This window comes from Peromyscus californicus, unplaced genomic scaffold (genome assembly GCF_007827085.1).
Source record: "Peromyscus californicus insignis strain IS unplaced genomic scaffold, ASM782708v3 Scaffold_21__1_contigs__length_65335640, whole genome shotgun sequence".
NCBI classification, from domain to species: domain Eukaryota; kingdom Metazoa; phylum Chordata; class Mammalia; order Rodentia; family Cricetidae; genus Peromyscus; species Peromyscus californicus.
Genome location: NW_026294514.1, coordinates 43,698,766 through 43,721,716, shown reverse-complemented (window position 1 = coordinate 43,721,716; position 22,951 = coordinate 43,698,766). Strand labels below are relative to the sequence as shown.

At 38.5% G+C, this 22,951-nt stretch overlaps 1 protein-coding gene across 6 annotated transcripts in view; it reads right to left on the bottom strand.

Annotated features, from left to right (window-relative positions):
• Window positions 1-22,951, bottom strand: part of Ankrd12 (ankyrin repeat domain 12) — a 105,153-nt gene that overhangs the window by 42,870 nt on the left and 39,332 nt on the right. For 5 of the 6 annotated variants that reach the window (XM_052750203.1, XM_052750206.1, XM_052750204.1 and 2 more), the window contains 2 exons: window positions 21,928-22,070; window positions 18,698-18,845 (listed from right to left, as the gene is read on the bottom strand). In XM_052750203.1, coding sequence (XP_052606163.1) covers window positions 18,698-18,845; window positions 21,928-22,070 — 291 coding nt within the window. Of the gene's footprint in view, window positions 1-6,343; window positions 6,424-18,697; window positions 18,846-21,927; window positions 22,071-22,951 lie in introns of those variants that run through there. The other variant, XM_052750208.1, reaches the window with a different exon arrangement.

Genomic DNA, 22,951 nt, shown 5'->3' with positions numbered 1-22,951 from the left:
AACTCAGGTCTTTTGAAAGAGTAGTGCACACTCTTAACCATTGAGCCATCTCTCTAGCCCCAATATAGAAGTTCTTGATAACATTTTCCACAAAAATTCCAATATATTGCTCTAAAGTATGCCAAATCATTGCTATTATTCTAGAGATTTTCATGAAAATTTTAATCTTAGTCTTTATGTTTATGTAATAGGTTTTCTTGTTCTAGCCTTAAATTGTGATATGCGTGACTAGTTCTCCCTGTGTGTTTTGACTATCTTTTTTTCCATAAAAAAAATAATCCCAAACTAGGTGTGGCAGTTGACACATTCAATTTTAGCACTTGGGAGACCAGGGCAGAGAATTATTGACAAGTTCAAAGGTTAGCCTGGGCTACCAGGCAAGATTTGTCTCTCTCTCTCTCTCACACACACACACACACACACACACACACACACACACACACACACACAAATCAGAAAGAAAATAAAGAAGGAAAAGGAAGAGGGGAGGAGAGGGGAAGGAGGGAGGAAATGAAAGGGAGGAAAGGAAGAATGGGAATGAATAAATGAATGAGTGAGGTATAAGCATGTCTGTAATCCTGGCACTTGTGAGGCTGATCAGCAGGGTCAGGGCCACCCTGTGCTATATGACTTTGTTCCAAAAAACCCAAAAAAGCCCTTTGGCCTAAAATACAAGTCTTTTACTTTAAAAACAAAACAAACTTTCTTCCCAACATTCGTCCTTGTTTTGCAGTATGAAAAATGTAGGTCCTTGGTCTATTTTTAAATGGCATTTCCTTATATTTTCAATGCCCTTGTTGGCTGCCTGTCTCGTAGGTTTCAAATGGGATCTTTAGCAATGTCTGCTCTTAATAGTCTTATCTCAGGACACTGCTGTCCGATTACAACCTTCTGGAGATGAGGTTGTGGAGTTACTGCTCTCTATTTTCCAAGGATACTGAGAACTTACTCTTTTCCTTTCTATTTCATTTACAATCTGCAGGATCAATTGTTCTATTTTCTTCATTTTGGAGCTTCTTATATTTCACTAAGCTGATTTTCCTCAAGTCTCTGGATTTTTCATATTGCTAAAGGAAAAAAACATTTGCTGAATGGACAATTTCCCCTAAGTGAGAGAGCTGTCAGCAGAACCTGGGATTCTCTCTAATCTGTGTCTTCTAGCTGAGACTACTCCCTAGCAATCTGGCTCCATTTGAGAGAGTCTTTGGCACCTCCTAGGGAATAATGTTTCACTACTGAAGCAAACCTGTTCTATGTCTATTTTGAGTAATTTCTTTGTTCTTCACTAGCAAAAATTAGTATCTTTAAGAATCATGTAACTTGTTTATGTTACCTAGACAAGGAATCAAGCAATTAAAAAACATAGGCTACATTTTAGAAAACAAATGTTGGTATCTTTCACATCCAGTGAGAACTCTCTCTGTCTCTCCCAAACAATGCTGTGTAGTCCAGGCTAGTCCCCAACTTTTCCTTCCGCATCCACCTCTGAATGCTGGGATTACAGGTGCACACCACACCTGTTTTATATAGTACAAAGAATTCAACCCAAGCATCATGCATTCTAGACACGCACCCCAGAAACTCAGCTACACCCCAGTCCTTCATGTAGTCTCTTTTAAATTTCTATTTCTAAACCTCAATTCTCCAAACAAATACTGAGTGTTTTGATTACTACATAGGAGAAAAGAAGTCATGTGTATTTCGAAATACGCTATCAGATAGTAGCTTACTTTCTTTTCACTTTATTTCTGCAATGATAGGTTCTGCTAAGGGAATTACCATCAGAGGTTTCAGGGTGAAGCAGAAGGAAAAGGACATGATCAACAGCTGAGAAAACTACGTTTAAAAGTAAAACCCACATTAGGTATAACCTGCCTCCTGGGTTGATGGGGAAGATAAAGGACGGATCTAATCTTATTGTAACTACAGCCAAGGACTAGAGCATTCTACACACATCCCTCAGTTAGTCGTCACCCACCTCCTTCTGTCAAACTGTAACACAGAAACTGCTTCTATAAAACTGGACATCTCTTAACTGAAAGTAGGACAAATATCATGACAAAAATTTTGATGTCACTAAAGGAAACTGACAAAAATCACCCAGGGTCAGATGCTCCGTTATGAATATATGCATTACATGGAGGTCCTTTACCATGACTAAGAAAACCATTTTTCTTCAGATGAGATGAAATTGATTAACTTGAGCTTATTTAAATGCATGTACACATAATCAATATTTTTAAATGAATGGTCTTTTTAAGGGTTCTGCTCAAAGGTATGCGTATTTAGTTTTAGTTTTAAATATTCAGCAATAGCTCACTGCTATAATTATGTGACAGACCCACTTTAAGGACCTACACTTACTCATCTGCAGCTATCCAGAGCACAGTGAAGCTGCGACTACAATGTCTTATTGATGCGTGATAAGCAAATTAAAGATACAGAACGTGTTATTTAAGGCTCTCTTTTAAAATAAGTAACTACATTACTGGAGGGGCACACACGAACACACTCAGCATGTGTCTAGAGGGCACACACAAACACACTCAGCACATGTCTGGAGGGGCACACATGGACACACTCAGCACGTGTCTGGAGGGCACACATGAACACACTCAGCATGTGTCTGGAGGGCACACATGAACACACTCAGCATGTGTCTGGAGGGGCACACACGAACACACTCAGCATGTGTCTGGAGGGCACACATGAACACACTCAGCATGTGTCTGGAGGGCACACATGGACACACTCAGCATGTGTCTGGAGGTCTGAGGACAACTGAAGGGAGTTAGTTTGCTCCTTCTACCCTGTGGGTTCCAAGGATTGAACTCAGGTTGTCAGGGTTGGCCACTGGTGTCTTTACCTGCAGAACCATTTCACATGTCTGAGAACATTCTATTTTTTCTTTTTTTGAGATGGGGTTTCATTATGTAACTGGTAATTGGTTACTAACATGTTGTTCATCTAGTACTAAAGAATGAAATTTTGCAATGTTATGTAATTTAGACCTTCATTCCTTGTCTCCTTCCTTAAAACTTTATATATATATAAAGTTTTTTTAAATATATTTATATATGTTTTATATATATATATATTTTTTTCATTAACAATTATTTCACCTAGAATTAAAAATTCTCAGGCTTTGGGTCTGGGCTGATGCACAGTTAACCTATATAAATATATAATAAAAATGGATATTGTTTAAGACATTGGTAACATAAGAATGTTTAAAAGTTACAATTCAAGTATGTTTGTAAAGAATACCACACATGTTAAAAAAGCAGATGAGACAATATGGAAAATACTATCATGGAATTGCTTAAATTTTGTTTAGTAAGTTGCCACTAAATGAAAGATATTTTACTGTCTATAATGAAGTATGCTTACTGAGCCTTCTCTACACAGGACTCCTAAGTAGTTATTTTTTCTAAACACCAATATTATAAAGATATGTCAAAAATGAACAACTGACATGGTGCTTACTACTACTCAACATCCTCAAAGTAGATGTAATCAAGAATGCTAACAGTCTTGGTTTAATAAAATCAAGTTATCAGGAGAACAAATGGATTTCATCTTTTTATAAGAGGTCTAGGGCTGGAGAGATGGCTCAGCGGTTAAGAGCACTGACTGCTCTTCCAGAGGTCCTGAGTTCAATTCCCAACACCCACATAGCACCTCACAACTGTTTGTAACTCCAAGATCTGACACCTTCACACAGACATATATGCAGGCAAAACATCAATACACATAAAATAAAAAATAAAGAAAATTAAAAAAGAAAAGATTTAAAAAAAAGAGGTCTAACCCTTTCTATATCTTCAATATACTGAAGTTATTATAACACGCTACTTGGAAAGGAACAAAACTATTATTTGTATTTTAATTTCACATGTTAAAAAAACTTTAATTCTAGTAAATCAATAAGAAAATGCTTCACTTTAAATTTTTAAACGTTATTTTATGTGTATGACTATAACACTTGTCTACACATGTCTATGCAGCATATGTGTATGTCTGGCACCCAAGGAGGCCAGAAAGCAGCATTGGATACCCTGGAATTGAAGTTACAGAAGGTTTTGAGCCTCTGTTTGGGTGCTGGGAAACAAGGTCAGGTCCTCTGAAGACAGCCAGCACTCTTAACTGATGAGCCAATCTCCAGGCTCCAAATGCCCTTATTCTTTTTTTTTTTTTTTTTTCCAGAACTGAGGACCGAACCCAGGGCCTCAAGCGCTCTACCTGAGCTAAATCCCCAACCCCTAAATGCCCTTATTCTAAAAAATATGGTGTGTATCAAGTCTAAATGCTAATTCAAATATGTTGATATAATATCTGGACCCTCTAAAATCATCACAAAGAAGTTCTTCCTACATTTGTTACATTTCAACTTTGCTTTGAGATTTCCTAAGATCATGCTTCTACTTATGTTAAAATGTTAACAACATATAGCCCATTTCATAAAAAATTCTGGTATATTCTGACTTAAATATTGGCTTATTTTGATCTCTTGATTAACTGTTAAAAACCCACAATTATGTACCAATATTTTTATATAGCTACTAAAATATAAAACTAAGGAAAACAATCTTATAAATTATGATAACATTTTTGGCAGAATAATAAAATGTACTATCTTAACACTGATAAATGATTCAAAATACTGGATATTCTGTGTATTTCATGACACAAATGCACCCAGCAAACACCAGGAGAAACAATATATCACTCTCCTTTCAAAGGGCTCATCATCTTGCAGAAAACTCTAAAAGCAGTTTACAAGGACAGATAATTTCTTTGGTTAAGCTGAAATGTACAGATGATTAAAGTTTATAGTGGCTACTTTAAAAAGGCCAGATTACCAGCAGAGGAAGACATGGAAAAAGTGGATAGCTCTTTTAACAATGACTGGCATTTCAAAATTTGTTCACTGGGCACTCCTTAAATGAAAAAGCTGGAGTATGGCAAAGTTGTTAACAAAATCTCTATTAGGCAACTAGTGAGTGTTGGAGAAGAATGGAGGGGGCACTATGAGACATACTTCTCCACTGCCATAATTACAATTCATGAGCAAGGGTTGGCTGAGTATGACTGAATTCTCAATATGACAACAAGAAAATTGTTTGTAGAAAGTACTATTATGCCCGGCGGTGGGTGGCGCATGCCTTTGATCCCAGCACTCGGGAAGCAGAGACAGGTAGATCTCTGTGAGTTCGAAGCCAGCCTGGGCTACCAAGTGAGTTCCAGGAAAGGTGCAAAGCTACACAGAGAAACCCTGTCTCGAAAAACCAAAAAAAGAAAGAAAAAAAAGAAAAAAGAAAGTACTATTATTAGGTAGGATTTTGAACAGGGAGAAAGGATTTTTGCACTTTAGCTAACATTGAGTAAGACTAGGAAATAGGCCAGGACTGGTGGCACACACCTTTAATCCCAAGATTGAGAGGCAGAGGCAGGTATATTTCTTTGAGTTCAGGGTCAGCCTGGTCTACATAGCAAATTCAAAGCCAGCCAGGAGACTCTATTTAGAAAAAAATGAAACAAAACAAACTAGAAAATTTGTAGTAGATATTGAGAAGGGGACAAACAACTAAGAAATTATGCAAATTTAAGTATCACACACTTCTATCCAGGTAAGTTGTATTAAACAGGACATGTACTCCTGTAGTATCATCATAAATATCTGACCAACATGATCTAGAACTGCTACTCAAAGAGCAGTAATTCAGTCACTAAGTGAGACCAGTCTACTGACTACACTGTTCATTAGAAAATAGGGTCTTACACCAAAAGTGGAAATCAATTATATAATTACATCACTAAATATATACTGTTTCTATCAGCTGACATTTTCTTCATAGCATTTTCCCTAGTGATGGAAAAGCAGTGCATTACGTGACATTCTGACATAGGTTCCTTATCTTGGGGACTGGTGGACTGGTATTAACAGCAAACAGTTTATAGGACAGCTACTTTGAGCAGAACTGACATAAAACACAATATTCTGTGGAATAAATTGCATTTGAAATGCTACATATGTGACACTGTTACTTCAAGTTTATGAAGGTGTGAAATGCACAGGCTTGGTTATCTTCTAATTTTGTAACACTTAAAGTGTATCTGTCACATGGATGGCATTTCTAAGGGATAATGATGGTGTGGGACTTTGACATACAAACATCTATGGGCAGTTAAATTAGTTCTTGATTAAACAAGGCATTCTGGATTTTGATTGGTTGAAGATTGATAATGTTAAGTTTAACAAGGACCTCATGTAAATTAAAGAATAAAATTTGGGCTTTGTCATCAGTCTTCAGCAACTCCAAAATCTTTGTATGATACTTACTGACAATTTTTGCATCATCCCTTGAGGCACTTTGATCAAGCAATAATTCAGGCACATTCACCATGTGGAAAATAAATATTCTGAAAAATCAATACATAGCTGATGAACACAGGTAATAGTACTAGTGAAAAATAAAAAAGGCCCTAGAAGATCTGCCCTACTCCAGTTAAAACATCTAAGTTCAAATAAAATAGCTTTTATCTGAAAATCTGTTGCAGTCCTTTGTTCTATGGAAGGTTTTTAACAAAAGCTGCTTTTTAAAGCTATAGTTTCTTGAATAATCAAAATTAAAGAGTCCATAGCAACAATAGAACATAGTATATAAAATGGTCTACTTAAAAATTTTGTTTCTTATTTTCTCATGAAAGATAATGAATTTTAACTGATAAATCCTGATTCCATACAGTGGGAAGGATGTGTAAAAGATTTCCAGCGTTTATGTAACAGACAGATTTGCAAATGGGTTGAGTGTAAAAACTGACTGAAAATAGTGGAACTATTATTACTGCTTTTCTTAATCAGCTCTACTTACAGTATTTAAACAATGCCCAACAACAGAAGGTGCTCAGAAATCATGGTAGAATAACTTAGATAGCAGGAAAAGGAAGAAAAGGGTAGCTTCCAAGTATATGGCTTCTAAGTACAGATGAGGGATGACGTCATTAAGAAAGGAAAAGCCACATGGTATAAATGGGGGGAAGTAAGTTTCATTTCTGAGGTTTCACTGAGGGAATGTAAGTAGCAATATCCAGAGGCAACTAAACTAAGTTTTTGAAGTTTAAAAGAAAAGTCTGGGATTGAAAGATATGTTTGGAAGTTCTTAACATGTAAGTGGCAGTTAAAAAGGAGGATGTGTGCTGAACTTATTTGGGAGACTATCTGTTAAGAGAAGAGGGTCGGTCCATAAGTGAAATATTTGAGAAAACTAACATGGCATCGAGGAAAAGAAGATGAACATCTGTAATGAACTTGAAATAAAGTGGTCTAGGAAGCCGGTAGAAAGTCAAAGGGAATTATATCCCAGTAAACAGAGTCAGCATTTTCAACTTCCAGTTTGAACAGAAAGGATAAAATACTTCTAAAGGATCTAGTGGTGAAGACCGTTGGTAATCTTATTAAAAACAGGTTCCATGAAATGCAGTTAATCTGTATTATACTTGAAGTTCAGATGTAAAAACAATAGACTATTGGCTGGAGAGATGGCTCAGTTAGTTAGACCACTGGCTGCTCTTCCAGAGGACCTGTGTTCAATTCCCAGCACCCATATGGAAGCTCACAATCATCTGTAATTCCAGTCCAAGGGGATCCAACACTACCTCCAGCTTCCTTGGACGCCAAGCACACATGTAGTGTACATACATGTGATGCACAAACATACATGCAGGCAAAACACCCATACATATAAAATCTTTAAAAAATAATCCAGGCCTACTTCTGCCGCCTCTAGCTCTATACTTCAGCATAGCTTCATCAATACTCTGGTGGAATTCCTTTCCAGATTCTGATTCCTTTTAATATTTCACACAGAAACATTTTATGTGCATATGTAAGCACATATGCAAGTTTAAAAGCAATGCTGATGACTGGGGATATAGTTTAGGGATAAAGCACATGTGAGGGTCTGGGTTTGATCAACCAGCATGGCAAAACCAAACCAAATCAAACCAACCCAAACACCAAATAATGCTGGTCACTTAATAAAAATTGGCTTCTATGATATTCATCTTAACTTTTCCAACCTAATATACATGAAAATCTTTCCAAGAAGTTGCAACTCAAAGTGCACCATCAACATACTTGCGTTTTTGAACCAATCTCCTAGATCAACTTGCATACTTTAAAAACTTTTGCCATTAAAAAGAATACTGTAAGAGCCATGGTATTCCCAGGAGTATGCCTGACTAATAAAGAGGGTTAAGTATTTTAGAATATTCTTGAGAAGATGGGACAGTAGGATGGCTCAACTACTAATATTAATGGCACCTGCCACCAAGCCTGATGGCTTGAGTTAATCCCTGACCCACAGGACTCAAGGACAGAACCAACTCTAGCAAGTTGTCCTATGACCTCCACATGCATTTCATGGACACACACACACTTTCATATTCGTGCTCTCTCTCATAAGTAATGAATAAAAATTAAAAATAGTTTTTATGTAGTAAAATTCAAATGACACAAAAGTATAATCTTCTAGAGCTATTCTGCTTCAGCTCCAGTTCTAATAACCAGTTTCTGAGTATCTCACACCCGCATTCACCACATTTCTACAGCACTTTGAAACATACCCATCCCTATCGTCTCGAACCCACGAACACTTTAGGATTCATCTTTAAATGAAGGCCTCTTGTACTCTGTTAAGTGCTGACAGACATCTCAGAAGCACAGTAAAAATCCACTTCCCTGCCTTTTTATTAGGTAACCACTCTTTTATTTTTTTTTATTATTTTTTATTAGGTAACTACTTTTTGTTAGTCAGTCACTCTTATAAGTTGGTTTATTCTTCCAAAGTAAGAAAAGTACATATCACTATGCTTTCCAAGTCTTTTTCTCCCCCCTTTTTGAGCAGGGTCTCACCATGTAGCCCTGGCTGGCCTTGAACTCATAGAGATCTGCTCACTTACCTCTGTCTCGAGTGCTAGAATTAAAGATATGCACTACCATGTCCAGCTACTAAGTCTTTTAAACAATTGAAGTTCTCTGTTTTTTTGTTCGTTTGTTTGCTTGAATCTCATAGGTAAGTCATATCATGCCGGCATTTTAAATTTCTATAAATTTAATTCTCAAGTTCTTCAGTTTCACTGGATCTATTACTTATGTTTCGTTTTACTCATAATTCTCTGTGGTTTTGTTATGTCATACCAAATATGACTTGATTTATTTTCTAAAATAACAATTTAATTGTTTAATTCACTTATTTACTGAATTACCATGTTTTGCTAGCATCTACAAATTTGCTAGCATCTACAAAAAATTTCATTTTTTGAGGTGTCTGTTTTACTGGAGACTGAACTTAGAGCCTCACATATGCTAGGAAACACTTTACCAACTAAGCCACAGTCCTGGCCCCAAACTTTCATTTCTAGACTCATCCTGCCCTGTGGTCCAGGCTGGACCTGCAACTAGTAATCTTTCTGTGCTCTTGCATGCTGAGACCACACACCATTTCTAAGACCGTCTGTGTAGTATCAGAATTTCTCTAAGTGCCTATTTTTGATGCTGAACTTAGTTCTTTTTTTTTTTAAGATTTATTTATTTATTATATATACAGTGTAATGTCTGCATGTATCCCTGCAGTCCAGAAGAGGGCACTAGATCTCATTACAGATGGTTGTGAGCTACCATGTAGTTGCTGGGAATTGAACTCAGGACCTCTGGAAGAACAGCCAGTGTTCTTAACCGCTGAGCCATCTCTCCAGCCCGAACTTAGTTCTTTTATTTAGTGGGGTTAAAATTGAATTCACTTAAGGTGACTGCTTTCTCATAACTCCAGGCAACCCTGGATGGTTGTTAACTTTTTTTTTTTTTTTAATCAGTGCATGGCAACCTGACATAGTAGTCCAAGTGGCAGCTCTTGGCACAAGGAGAAGGTAAGGTAGCCTATCCTAGTAAGCAGCTGAAGCACTGGGAAGAAGCTTGTCTGCTACCTAGAGGGTTTCATAGTCCCAGCTGATACAATGGACTAACTCACTTACATACATAGTCCTTGGATTCATGTGAGAGAGAACCTTGACATAATCTCCCAGGGTCAGTCTCTGTTTACTGAGAAGTATCTATGTCCTTTAAATATTAAATTTACATTTTTCACTACGGGGCAAAGAGATAAAAGTTACCACTTTTATAATTTTACCTATAGTTCAGCTCCATTAATATCACTTCTCTCAATACTGAGAGATATCAATCATTTACTAATGTTCTATTTCCTCTTTATTCACCTCCACTCTCCTTCTATAATTGACTAGTCTGTGTGTGAAGTAGGTGAAAACACTGGAAAACTTACAGAAGAGTGGATATTCTATTTCCTAAATAAAGCAAAACAACTGTTGCAACTGCTTGTCACTCTCAGAAATCATGCAATACCTCTTACATAGTATATAACTACATAACACCCCTCATCTGAAGAATTAGAATGCATATGTGATACACACACACACACACACACACACACACACACACACACACACATACACACACACACACACACACACACACGTCAAGCTGATGAAATGGCTCAATCAGAAAAGGTGCTCACCACAAAGTCTGATGACTTGAGTTTAATCCCTGGAACCCATGTGGTGGAAAAGAACCTACTTCTGCAAGTTGTCTTCTGACCCCCACATTCATGCCATGGCACACATGCCCTGTTCCCCCTCTACGTAAAATGAATAAATAAATGTCTAAAAATTAGTTTATCAACATCCTGAATCTTACATATGCTATTTACTTTGACTGAGTTTTATGTAAAATTCTCCAATGAAAACTATGCTTAAGGGTTTTTTTGTTTTGTTTTGTTTTAAGAGACAGGGTTTCTCTGTGTCGTTTTAGTGCCTGTCCTAGATCTCACTCTGTAGACCAGGCTGACCTCGAACTCACAGAGAGCCGCCTGGCTCTGCCTCCCAAGTACTGGGATTAAAGGTGTGCGCCAATGCCGCCTGGCTATGCTTAAGTTTTTAATGTTGCTTATTTTCTATAAAGTTTGATATGTCTTTCAAGCCATTTTGGGGGCGAGGGGTACATGTTCTTCTTTTTCTTTTCCATGCAATGACTCTGTTCAGGAACAAAATCTGTTTAGGTCGCTACCTCCTTGGTCTTGCTGACTGTATACTCTTGTTGCAGTCCAACATGTTCCCTTTAGAGGGCAGCTGGGTCCTGAGCAGTGAAGACAGGAAAGTCTGTTCCCTTTGACAGAGTTCTCTTATCACAAATATGAGGCAGTTTTATTCTTGCTTTTTATTTAATGGTAGTAACTGTGATGTTCAATGCTTAGATATGTTAACAACTCAGGACTACAAATATGGTCACATTTTTTCCACGTATTTTACCTGGATTAATTTTCTAAAGACATTTCTTTTCTTTTTCTTTCTTTTTTTTTTTTAAGATTTATTTATCTGCTATGTAGATAGTATTCTGTTTACATGTTTGCCTGAACGCCATAGGAGGGTACCTGATCTCATTATAGATAGTTGTGAGCTACCATGTGGCTGCTGGGAATTGAACTCAGGACCTCTGGAAGAACAAGTCAGTGCTCTTAAACTCTGAGCCATCTCTTTAGCCACTAAAGATATTTCTTAACACAAAGAAGTTTCCCAGTTTTAGGATTCCTACAAATTAGGTAAGATAATGATATTTTTCCTGTTTACTTTCTTAATTAAAAAAAAAAGTAAACTGAGCCAGGTGGTGGTGGCGCACACCTTTAATCCCAGCACTCGGGAGGCAGAAGCAGGTGGATCTCTGTGAGTTCAAGGCCACAGAGAGTTCTACAGAGTGAATTCCAGGACAAGCTCCAAAGCTACACAGAGAAACTCTGTCTTAAAAAACAAACAAACAAAACCTAAAAAAAGACAGGTTCTCTAGCATTCTCTGATTATTACACATTCATGCCTGAAAGTATCATTATAAACCCACAGATTTAAACGTATAAAATGAATTGTCAAACTTTGCAATTAATCTTATTTATAAGTTCTTTTTATTTTTTAAATTAGTTTTTCAAGGCAGGATTTCACTCTGTAACCTTGGCTGTCCTGGAACTCACAACAATTGTCTATAACACAGCTCCTAGGGATCAGATCCCCTTCTGGCATCTGTAGACACCCCATACCTATATACATCATCAAAAATAAAAATAAAATCTTTGAAAAAGATGAAAATTCTCCTTACATGCAACAATGTAGCCACCAACATCCCCATTTCACACTGATATATTGCTTGTTAAATGATCTAATGCTGTTCTTCACATCCACTTTTCTCCTTCAGTAGAGGTTCTAGCCTAGAACAGGTACTGTCTTTTAATTATGTCTTTCAAATTCTAAAATAGTTCTGCTATTTTTTTCTGGCCTCTCTTAACACTGTCAACTCCCTTTTAAAAATAATTTTTATCCATTTTTAAGAATGTCTGAGACAGAGAGAGAGTGCAAGGGAGAGAGGGGGAGGGAGGGAGGGGGAGGTGAGGAGGGGGAGAGAGAGAGAGAGGAAAAGAGGGAGAGGGGGGGGAGAGAGAGAGAGAGAGAGAGAGAGAGAGAGAGAGAGAGAGAGAGAGAGCACGAGCAAGCAGTACCCTCTGAAGCTAGGAGAGGGCATCAGACTCCCTGGAACTGAAGTTACAGACAGCTGTGCTGGGAATTGAACCTGGGTTCTCTACAAGAACAGCCAGTGCTCTTAACCACTGAGCCATCTATCTAGCCCCAAAACACTGTCAATTCTTTATTTATTTATTATGTATACAGTGCTCTGTCTGCATGTATGCCTGCAGGACAGAAGACGGTGTCAGATCTCATTACAGATGGTTGTGAGCCACCATGTGGGCGCTGGGAATTGAATTCAGGACCTCTGGAAGAACAGCCAATGCTCTCAACTGCTGAGCCATCTCTCCAGCCCACACTGTCAATTCTTAATCTATGACATTAAGTTGGCTTTATTTTTTAAAACATAGAACATTCTTCAAGATAACACAAGTTCAGGTGGTGATGATCTACACTTATCACATGTGGAACACACACTCTAGATCTACATTAACATCTGGGGGCACATGCTGTGCATCTACACTTATCACATCTGGAGGCGCATGCTATTCATCTACACTTATCACATCTGGGGGCACACACTGTGCCTCTACACTTATCACATCTGGAGGCACACGCTGTGCATCTACACTTATCACATCTGGAGGCACACGCTGTTCATCTACACTTATCACATCTGGAGGCACACACTGTGCCTCTACACTTATCACATCTGGAGGCACATGCTGTGCATCTACACTTATCACATCTGGAGGCACACGCTGTTCATCTACACTTATCACATCTGGAGGCACACGCTGTTCATCTACACTTATCACATCTGGGGGCACACGCTGTCCCTCTACACTTATCACATCTGGAGGCACACGCTGTGCATCTACACTTATCACATCTGGAGGCACACATTGTGCATCTACACTTATCACATCTGGAGGTGCACGCTGTTCATCTACACTTATCACATCTAGAGGCACACACTGTGCCTCTACACTTATTACATCTGGAGGCACATGCTGTTCATCTACACTTATCACATCTGGAGGCGCACGCTGTGCCTCTACACTTATCATATCTGGAGGTGCACACTGTGCATCTAGACTCACATCTGGAGGCACACGCTGTGCATCTACACTTATCACATCTGGAGGCGCACGCTGTGCATCTGTCCTTACTTAGATGATGCTCATTTGGGTCACCCAGTCAAGGAATCACTCTATTTCTCTGTTATATTACTGACTTGTTTTTCCCCCTATCTATACAGGTCTAGGAATTTCTCAAAACTCAAAGAATGATAGACATATATTTTCCAACACAATTATTACCAAGAGAAATCATAAGCAAATATCAAACTTCAGTTAATAAAATGCATACTCAAGTATTTAGAGATGTCTGCATCTTATTGTGAATTGTCAAAACGTAAGAAGTACCCTGGACATAGTAGTGCACACCTTTAATCCCAGCACTTGGGAGGCACAGGCAGGAGGATATCTGAGTTGGAGGTTGGTCTGGTCTACATAGAGTTCCAGGACAGTCAAGGCTAGAGAAAGTGATGGATGATAATATGACATTGTAAAGGAAATACAGTAAAAAACAATTGGGAAATATAGTTGATGGGTATAGGGTATTTACTGTGTATAATACTTGTCAGAAATACAAATAAATATGTACTTACTATGTATAATTTCTTGAAAATTAATACATTTGAGTATTTTCCTTAACAAAATGTTGAGAATTTGGGGTGAAGGCTGTATTCTCAACTGGTAGAGTGCTTGCTTACTCTCATAGGCCTTGAATGTGGTAGCATATGGTGATATTTTATTTGTATTAAAATGTTATTTGTATGTTAATAAATAAAGTTGCCCGGGGGTCAGAGCTATTAGCAAGCCATAGGAAAGCAGGGCAGTGGTAGCGTACGCTTGTAATTCCAGCACTTGGTAGGCAGAGCTGGGTAAGTCTCTGTGTGTTCAGGGATACAGCCATTATTGGATACACATGCCTTTAATCTTAATACCAATCATGGAAAACCTGGAGGCCTATACAGACAGGCGGTGAGGAGGCGGTCATGTGGTTGGGTTTACAACCAATGAGAAGGCAGGACAGGAACTCTATATAAAGGCTTTAACACAGGGGTAGCTCTGGTTCGGAGAGGTAGGACCACCGCAGGAGGAAGGGTAAGGTTTTAGCTCTTAGCTCTGACCTCTTGGCTTTCTTCTTTGCATTGGTTCTGTGTTTCTTATTTAATAAGAAGGTTGGATACATCTACAGTAGCATATGCCTTCAATCACAGTACTTTGGAGGGGGAGGAAAGTGGACTGCAAGGTCAAGGCCAGTTCTGACTACATAGTGAGTTTGAGGTCTGCCCAGGCTACATGATATTCTGTCCAAAAAGGAAAAGAAAAAGAGGGAATTTTAAAAACACGCTGTAAGAGGCTAGCTTACAAAGAAGACAGGTGGTAATGGGTAGTAATGATCTTCCCACGGTTTTCAAGTGTAGTCTACCTAATACTGTCTGAAAAACAGACAGCATTTAGAGGACTAACAGGTGGTTCCACGGTCACCTAATATACACAGTGTCCCATCTGTGTGCGCACAGGTTGGAGGTGTGGCTCAGTCACGACTGTCCTGTGCATTAGGTCCTAAGCTCCACTTCTAGCACTGCCCTTTAATGGCTGGATCATCTCTACAACCCTTCTCTTTAAAACTTTTTATGCATATGTGTTTGGTTACGTGACTGCCACAGTGCATGTAGAGGTCAGAGGACAACTTTAAAGAGTTGGTCTTCTCCTTTTACCACATGGGTTCCAGGAATTAAATTCAGGTTACAGGCTTGGCAGCAGGCATCTTTACGCACGTACTGAGCCATGTTTAAAACAGTTTCATATGAGAAGAGAAAAAAAGGCCAAATAGTTATCCTTTAATTGTTTTTGTGTGTCTTCATACATCCGGTATGCACATGTGTGTATACACATTTGCTTGTACGGGGTGCATTTGTATGATGATGTGAATGCATATTCGTGCCGGGGTTGATGTTAAATGTCTTCCTTCATTACTTCCCACCTTGTATACTGGGTGCTTGACAATTTGGCTAGTTTAGCTAGGCAGTCTGACTGCTCCCAAACATGGGTTACACCCAGTCCATGACACTCTGCTGGCATTTTCTGTAGGAGCTAGAGATCCAGACTCAGGTCTTCAAGCAACAAGCACTTTTCCTGTGGAGTCACCATCTCCCAAGACCTCCACACAAAACAGTATCTTTCTACAGTAGTATCTTTCTACAGTAGTATATATGTAATTGAATATATACAGGTAGTATGTATGTTACTTAAATAAATACTTTAGGGAGATGTCTTTTTTTTTTTTTTTTTTTTTGGTTTTTCGAGACAGGGTTTCTCTGTGTAGCTTTGCGCCTCTCCTGGAACTCACTTGGTAGCCCAGGCTGGCCTCGAACTCACAGAGATCCGCCTGGCTCTGCCTCCCGAGTGCTGGGATTAAAGGCGTGCGCCACCACCGCCCGGCTGGGAGATGTCTTTTTAACCTATATCCAAAAACCATTTTTCTTATTTTAAAATTCTTTTTTTAATGATTTATTTTTATTTTTATGTACATTGGTGTTCTGCCTGCATGTATGTTTGTATGAGGGTGTCAGATGCCCTGGAACTGAAATTATAGACAGTTGGAGCTGCCATGTGGGTGCTGGGAATTGAACCTGAGTCCTTTGGAAGAGCAGTCAATGCTCTTAACCACTGAGCCATCTCTTCAGCCCTTATTTTCGAGACAGGGTTTCTCTGTGTAGTTTTGGTACCTGTCCTGGATCTCACTCTGCAGACCAGGCTGGCTTCGAACTCACAGAGATCCACCTGGCTCTGCCTCCTGAGTGCTGGGATTAAAGGCGTGTACCAACACCACCTGGCTATTTTAAAATTCTTAATAGAGTAAATGCAAACCCACTTCGATTTTGTTACATAATATATATGGAAGGATGTTTGTAATATTATTAGAAAAACTAAACACAAATGAGTTTTCATTATGGGTGTGGCCCTATAGGTTAACCAAGCTCTAGGATATGTGTATCAGTACATGTCCATCAGTACATCTGTGCCTCAGTACATGTCCATCAGTATATAAGTGCATCAATCAGTACATGTGCCTCAGTACATGTCCATCAGTATATAAGTGCATCAATCAGTACATGTGCCTCAGTACATGTGCATCAGTACATGTGTGCATCAGTATATAAGTGCACTGGTACATGTGCCTCAATCCATGTGCAGCACAAACTGGATTTGGTGAATTCTTTTAAAACGTAAGTCAAGGATATGAAGTTGGGAGGGGGTGGTGACAGAGTGAGGGTAGATCGCTAAGGAACTGAGGTCAGCATGTTCAAAATACTTTGTGTGCTCTTTAAAAATATATTTTAAAACTAAAATAGTTATCACATACTATACTCCTAAAAAACCAGATTCATTTACTTTTATGTGTTGCCTGGTGCCAGTAGGAGCCTAACAGGGTGCTGGTTCTTCTAGAACTAGAGTGAAGGTGGTTGGGAGGTTCTGGGTCCAGAACCTAGGGTCTCTGCAAGAACAGCCAGCGCTCTTACCCACAAGCCATCACTCTGGCCACATCATGTGCCCTTTTTTAATTTACTATACTTGCTACTGTTGTCTCTGCTTCTCAAGTGTTTTAGTTTTTGTTTGAGGTCTAAACTGCGCTTTTCTTTGTAAGCATAACCTCTTGTAGAATCTACTGATAATATTTACAAGTCATTCAGGTCGCTATAGTCAGTGGCAGCTGCTGGTCTTTATCCCATGGCCCCTTTTTTACTTTATCCACAATCTGGCAGCACGTCTTGATCAATGGAGCACATTTCCAACTACCTCTGTTCAAGGCAACCATTCTACATTCAGATGCATTCTTTTAGTCAGCCTTCACATGACAGATAAGTAACTATTACATAAAAGTAAAAGGTAAAACTTCCTTCTTAAAAACTATTTTCAAACTATTACTTTCTGTAAATGGTAAAAGTACACTTTGGTATTTAATCCCTTGTCTATAATTTAATGGAAAAGTCACATGTCTACTTACTTATAAGAACTGAGACTTTATGTAGGCCATTTGTCATACTTGCTTTTTTTCATTGAGTTTTGCCTAAAATACAATGAATTCTTCCAATTTGAACCCAGAAAACTTTCTTCAACATGGGAAAGTATTTTCTGTAATATACGTGAACTGTTATTTCTTTAAACTCTAAGTATGCCAAATGTTTTCTAACATGTCCTTTAAGGGGCTGTGGGTTAGCTCAGTAGCAAAGTGCTCACCTAACATGCATAGGGCTGTGGATCCCGTCCCCAGCTCAAAAGAATTATTTTAGATTACCCTTTTTAAAAAATTATGATTGTACCAGGCATGGTGGTAGATGCCTTTAATCCTAGCACTCAGAAGACAGAGGCAGACAGAGCTCTGAGTTCAAGGTTAGCCAGAAACAGAGTAAGACCCTGCTCAGACAAACAAAAGAAAACAAAAAACTAGTAATAATAAATAAAAGTTATGTTTGTAAAGAAATTGCTTATTAGGGCTCAACCACCCAATTTACAAAAGCACAAACTGTAAAGATGACTTATTAAATCAAGAAAAGACGTGAACTACAGTGTTAGTAGCTACATAATACCAAACAGAAGGGGAAATGACAGCAGCAGTGTTGATAGGCATGCATGGGGAGAGGTTCTGCAGTAAGACTAAAGGAGATCAAAGGTTAGGTTAGCAACTTAGGTAGTTACAATAGATAGAGGGTGGTATGGTACTGTGACTGCATTCACAAGCGCTACAGACAGCACAGAAAGGTTAGTAACCACACCACTCACAGCTAACCACATAAGCACTCAATAACTAGCTAGCATTATTCTCAGGTGACCATTTCATGTATTACACACCAATGCACAATGTTGTATAAAATACCATGTCAAACAATTGGATATATATTATCTGAAACTCTAGCTGGGCTTGGGGGTACACACCTGTAATCCCAGCACTCACTAAGAATGGGGCAGGAAGATTTCAAGTTTGAGGCTGGCCTAGGCTAAACAGCAAAACCCTGTCTCAAAACAACAAGAAAGACACAAACCTGTATAACTTTCATCATCACCAGACAAAGGCACCTCTCTTTTTAGCAGCAACTCCAATTCCTCTGTCTCTGCTACATCCACTGGACGCTCTCCATGTTTATTAGCTTGAAATGGATTCCCACCATGACGAAGCAACAGTTTCACTATCTGCAACATTAAATAGTACAAGATTTAGTCCTGTCATCTATTTCAAACCATTCTCCCTCTCTTCTTTCACATGTATGAGTGTTTTGCCTGCATTTGTCTGTGTACCACTTGCCTGCCTGGTGTCCAAAGTGCTCAGAAGAGGGCATCAGATCCCCTGGGATTGGCTGGAATGACACATTGTTGTGAGCTGCCATATGGGTGTTGGGAACTGAACCAGGCATCCAGAAGAGCAACATGTGGTCTTAACTGCTGAACCATCTCTCCAGTCTCTCAAGCCAGTTTCTTGATAACACAACATCCATTTGAAAGTTATTTTGTCTATTCTACATCCATGACATAGCATCTACTCAAAATTATTATTATTACTCTTCACTAATTGAACTTTCATTAAACCTCACTCCACCCAATGACTTCATCTATTATAAAGAAATGTTCTCCTTAATTTTTAAATGGGGGGCATGGGGTTGGAACTGGAGAGATGGGGTAGGGGAGCTGGAGAGATGGTTTCACAGCCTGGTCCACATAGAGTTCCAGGACAGCCAGGGATATATAGAGAGAGATGGTCTGTCTGAAAACCAAGATTCTCCACCCTGATGAGAGCATCCTATAACCATCAAGAAGCAATCAATGTAGGTATAGAGGGTTGGAAAAACATGCCACAAACTTCTAACATAAACAACATTTTTACAGATAGCCCTGTATACAAACACTCTAATGCGTAGTTACATTCACTTAAAATTGCTTAAAATGTAACAGGCAACAAATGAGAAAGTAAGGAAAAATTATAAGTCAAAAAAGTAATAAATACAACTGGGTGGTGGTGGCACACACCTTTAATCACAGCACCGGGGAGGCAGAGGCAGGTGGATCTCTGTGAGTTTGAGGCCAGCCTGATCTTACAGAGTGAGTTCTAGGTCAGCCAGAGGTACACACAGAAAGACCCTGTCTCGAAAATAAATAATTAAATAAATAATAACAATAGCTACCTAAAACAGAACTAGGAGTAAAGCAGCATAAAGATGTGTAAATAAGGCACAATATACTTGTGAATGGCAGGGCACAGACCAGGCTCCTGGGAAGCTGTGTCAACGCCCTCCAACCCTCACCTCTTAGACCTGTTCATAGATCTGCTCTCTTTCAACTTCCCCTCCTTAAAAGGTTTGATGTTTCTTAGAGATATTATGATTTTTACTGAATGGAAAAGTATTTTCACAGGACATGGTATAGATATCTAGGGATAAGAGATGGGTCAGTGGTTAAGCACTCTCATTGCTCTTGTAGAGGACCTGGGTTCAGTTCCCAGCACCAAGATGGTAGCTTACAGCTACCTGTACATGGATACCCTCTTGTCTTTGCAGGTTCCTGCACACACATGGCACTCACATGCACGTAAATTAAATCTATATGTACAGTTATTTTAAACTCTTAGTCTTGAATAGAGCACAGCAGTGTCCCTCTAGAAGGGCTGCAAACATTACTGAGTGCTTAAAGCATATGAGCTCAAATGTCAACTTTTGGAAATACTGTGCTGGTAGGAGCATATTTAGAAACTTAGGGTCACAGAAATAGGTCTAAGTCACAAGGTATAGTTCCACTTTTATAGCAAGTGTCTAACTACTTACCAGCCAACATTACAATGTCTTTAATGAGAAAACTGTGAAAATATCTTACAGAAAATAATGAAGAAAACAGCACTTTTTATTTCTAAAATTTGTTCTGGTATATATGAAGTACAGCAATACAGAAGGGAGGTTTTCTTCCCTGATGTTTGCACGTTTTCAAGGTTTGCTTGCATGTGTAGTGTCTTCTATTCCTTCATTATATTCCCTTTTAAAAGGTCTAATTCTAAGGGCTATCGACATGACTGAGATGACTCAGCAGTTAAAAGTACTTGCACTCTGGCAGAGAATCTGGAGTGGGTTCCAGCACTCACAAGGCAGTTAACAACCATCTGACACTGCAGTTCCCAGGGCTCGATCGCCCTCTTCTGGCTCTCACAGGCACTGCACACATGTGGTGTACAGACATACACACACACCAAGTACCCATGCATATTTTATTAAAGCTTTTTTGTTGTTGTTGTTGTTGTTTTTTTTTTGAGACAGGGTTTCTCTTTGTATGTAGCGCTGGCTGTCCTAGAACTCACTGGCCTCAAACTCACAGAGATCTGCCTGCCTCTGCCTCCTGAATGCTGGCATTAAAGGTTTGCACCACCACTGCCTGGCTAAAAAGCTTTAAAAAAAATTAAATAAAAAGAAACCTCTTTTTAAAGGTATTACAATTTTAAGATGAGGAAATGGATGCTCACAAGAGAGACCTAACTTATTTAATTAAGAGCACAGTAATTGCCGGGCGGTGATGGTGCATGCCTTTAATCCTAGCACTTGGGAGGCAGAGCAAGGCCTCTCTGTGAGTTCAAGGCCAGCCTGGTCTACAGAGTGAGATCCAGGACAGGCACCAAAACTACACAGAGAAACCCTGTTTCGAAAAACCAAAAGAAAAAAAAAAAAAGAGCACAATAAATTGGCCAAGCAAAAGTGAACTCATCTTTTCCCTCCAAATCCAACCTTCAGTTGTAAAACATTTTAAAGAGATAAGCAACACAGCACTATAACCTCTGCTGTTAGTGTATGTCCCAACCATACTCCATCTATTTATCTGACAGATGCAAGTATTGTAATAAAATGTTTACCAAATTGTTTAACTTATTCTCAATTAAATATTACATATTTTATTTATTTTCAGGGATTTCTTGTGAGTCTCACTGTGTAACGCTCACTGGTCTACTATATAGACCAGGATGATCTCAAACTCAAAGACCTGCCTATCTCTGCCCCTCAAGTGCTAGGATTAAAGGTGTGCACCACCATGCCTGCCTGAACATGGCTTACTTTACAAAAAAATAATGCTAAATCAAGTTAAGTACAAATAAGAAGTCAGAAAATAGAAAAACAGAAAATAAAGATGAGGTAAAGGATCAATGAATGAAATTCAAGATCAGACAACTAAGAGGTGTGCTCAATTACTCCTGGTTGCCTTTGCTGAATGAGAATATAGACCATGACTTGTTAGCCATACTCACATCTCTGTGTCCACTGCTGGCAGAATCATGGAGGGGTGTGTCATCATCTAATCCTTGTGTGTTAACATCTGCTCCTGCTGCTATCAGTATTTTAGCAACATCGTAATATCCAACATTGCACGCTTCATGCAAAGGTGTCCAACCTAAAGTGAGAATATGAACAAGATACATGCTTTCCATGTTCCTAGCTATATGTAGCACATCAATTCTAAATCAAACATGATACAAAAGAAAAAGGAAATTCTGCAGAAAGTTCACTTGAGGGAATATTAGTTTCAACGGAACTAAATTATTTGATAAAATATTAACTTTATTCAGTATTAATTTGGTTTAATTCATAATCATCAAAACTATAGAAAAATAAAACAGGCAAAATATGAGTAACTTTGGTAAGTCAGTTAAAATCCTTTGTTTTATGTCTTATGTTGATATCTTTTCTAGACTTTATACTGCTTAAAAAAAAAGATGTCATTTTGTTTTCATAATTAAATGTGTTCACTTTTCTAGACGTAGTACTGCTTTTAAAAAAAGATGTCACTTTATTTTCATAATTAAATGTGTTCACGAATAATAGAAAACATTAAAAAACACAAACAGCACTGTAATCCTATAATAATCCTATCACCAAATATAATTGTTTTTAGAATTTCATGTAATTCTTACCAGCTTTCCCCATATTCATAAACAAGGATGCATGTTTGTTGTGAATATTTCTTTATATTGTCAAGACGTGTCATTGCCTACAGTGCCTTCTGATTGGTTTAATAGAGAGCTAAATGGCCAATAGCTAGGAGGAGAGAAAGGCAAGGCAGGACTTCCAGAAGAGAGAGAGAGAAACTGAGAGGAGGAATCTAGTATTTCACCAGCAGACGCGAAGCAAGTCAGATGTGTCATACTAAGAGTTAACAAAGCCATTTTGGCAGAATGTAGATTAAAAAACTATGGGTTAATTAAGTTATAAAAGCTAGTTGGGAAAATGCCTAAACTAAAACCAAGCTTTCATAATTAATGATAAGTCTCTGGG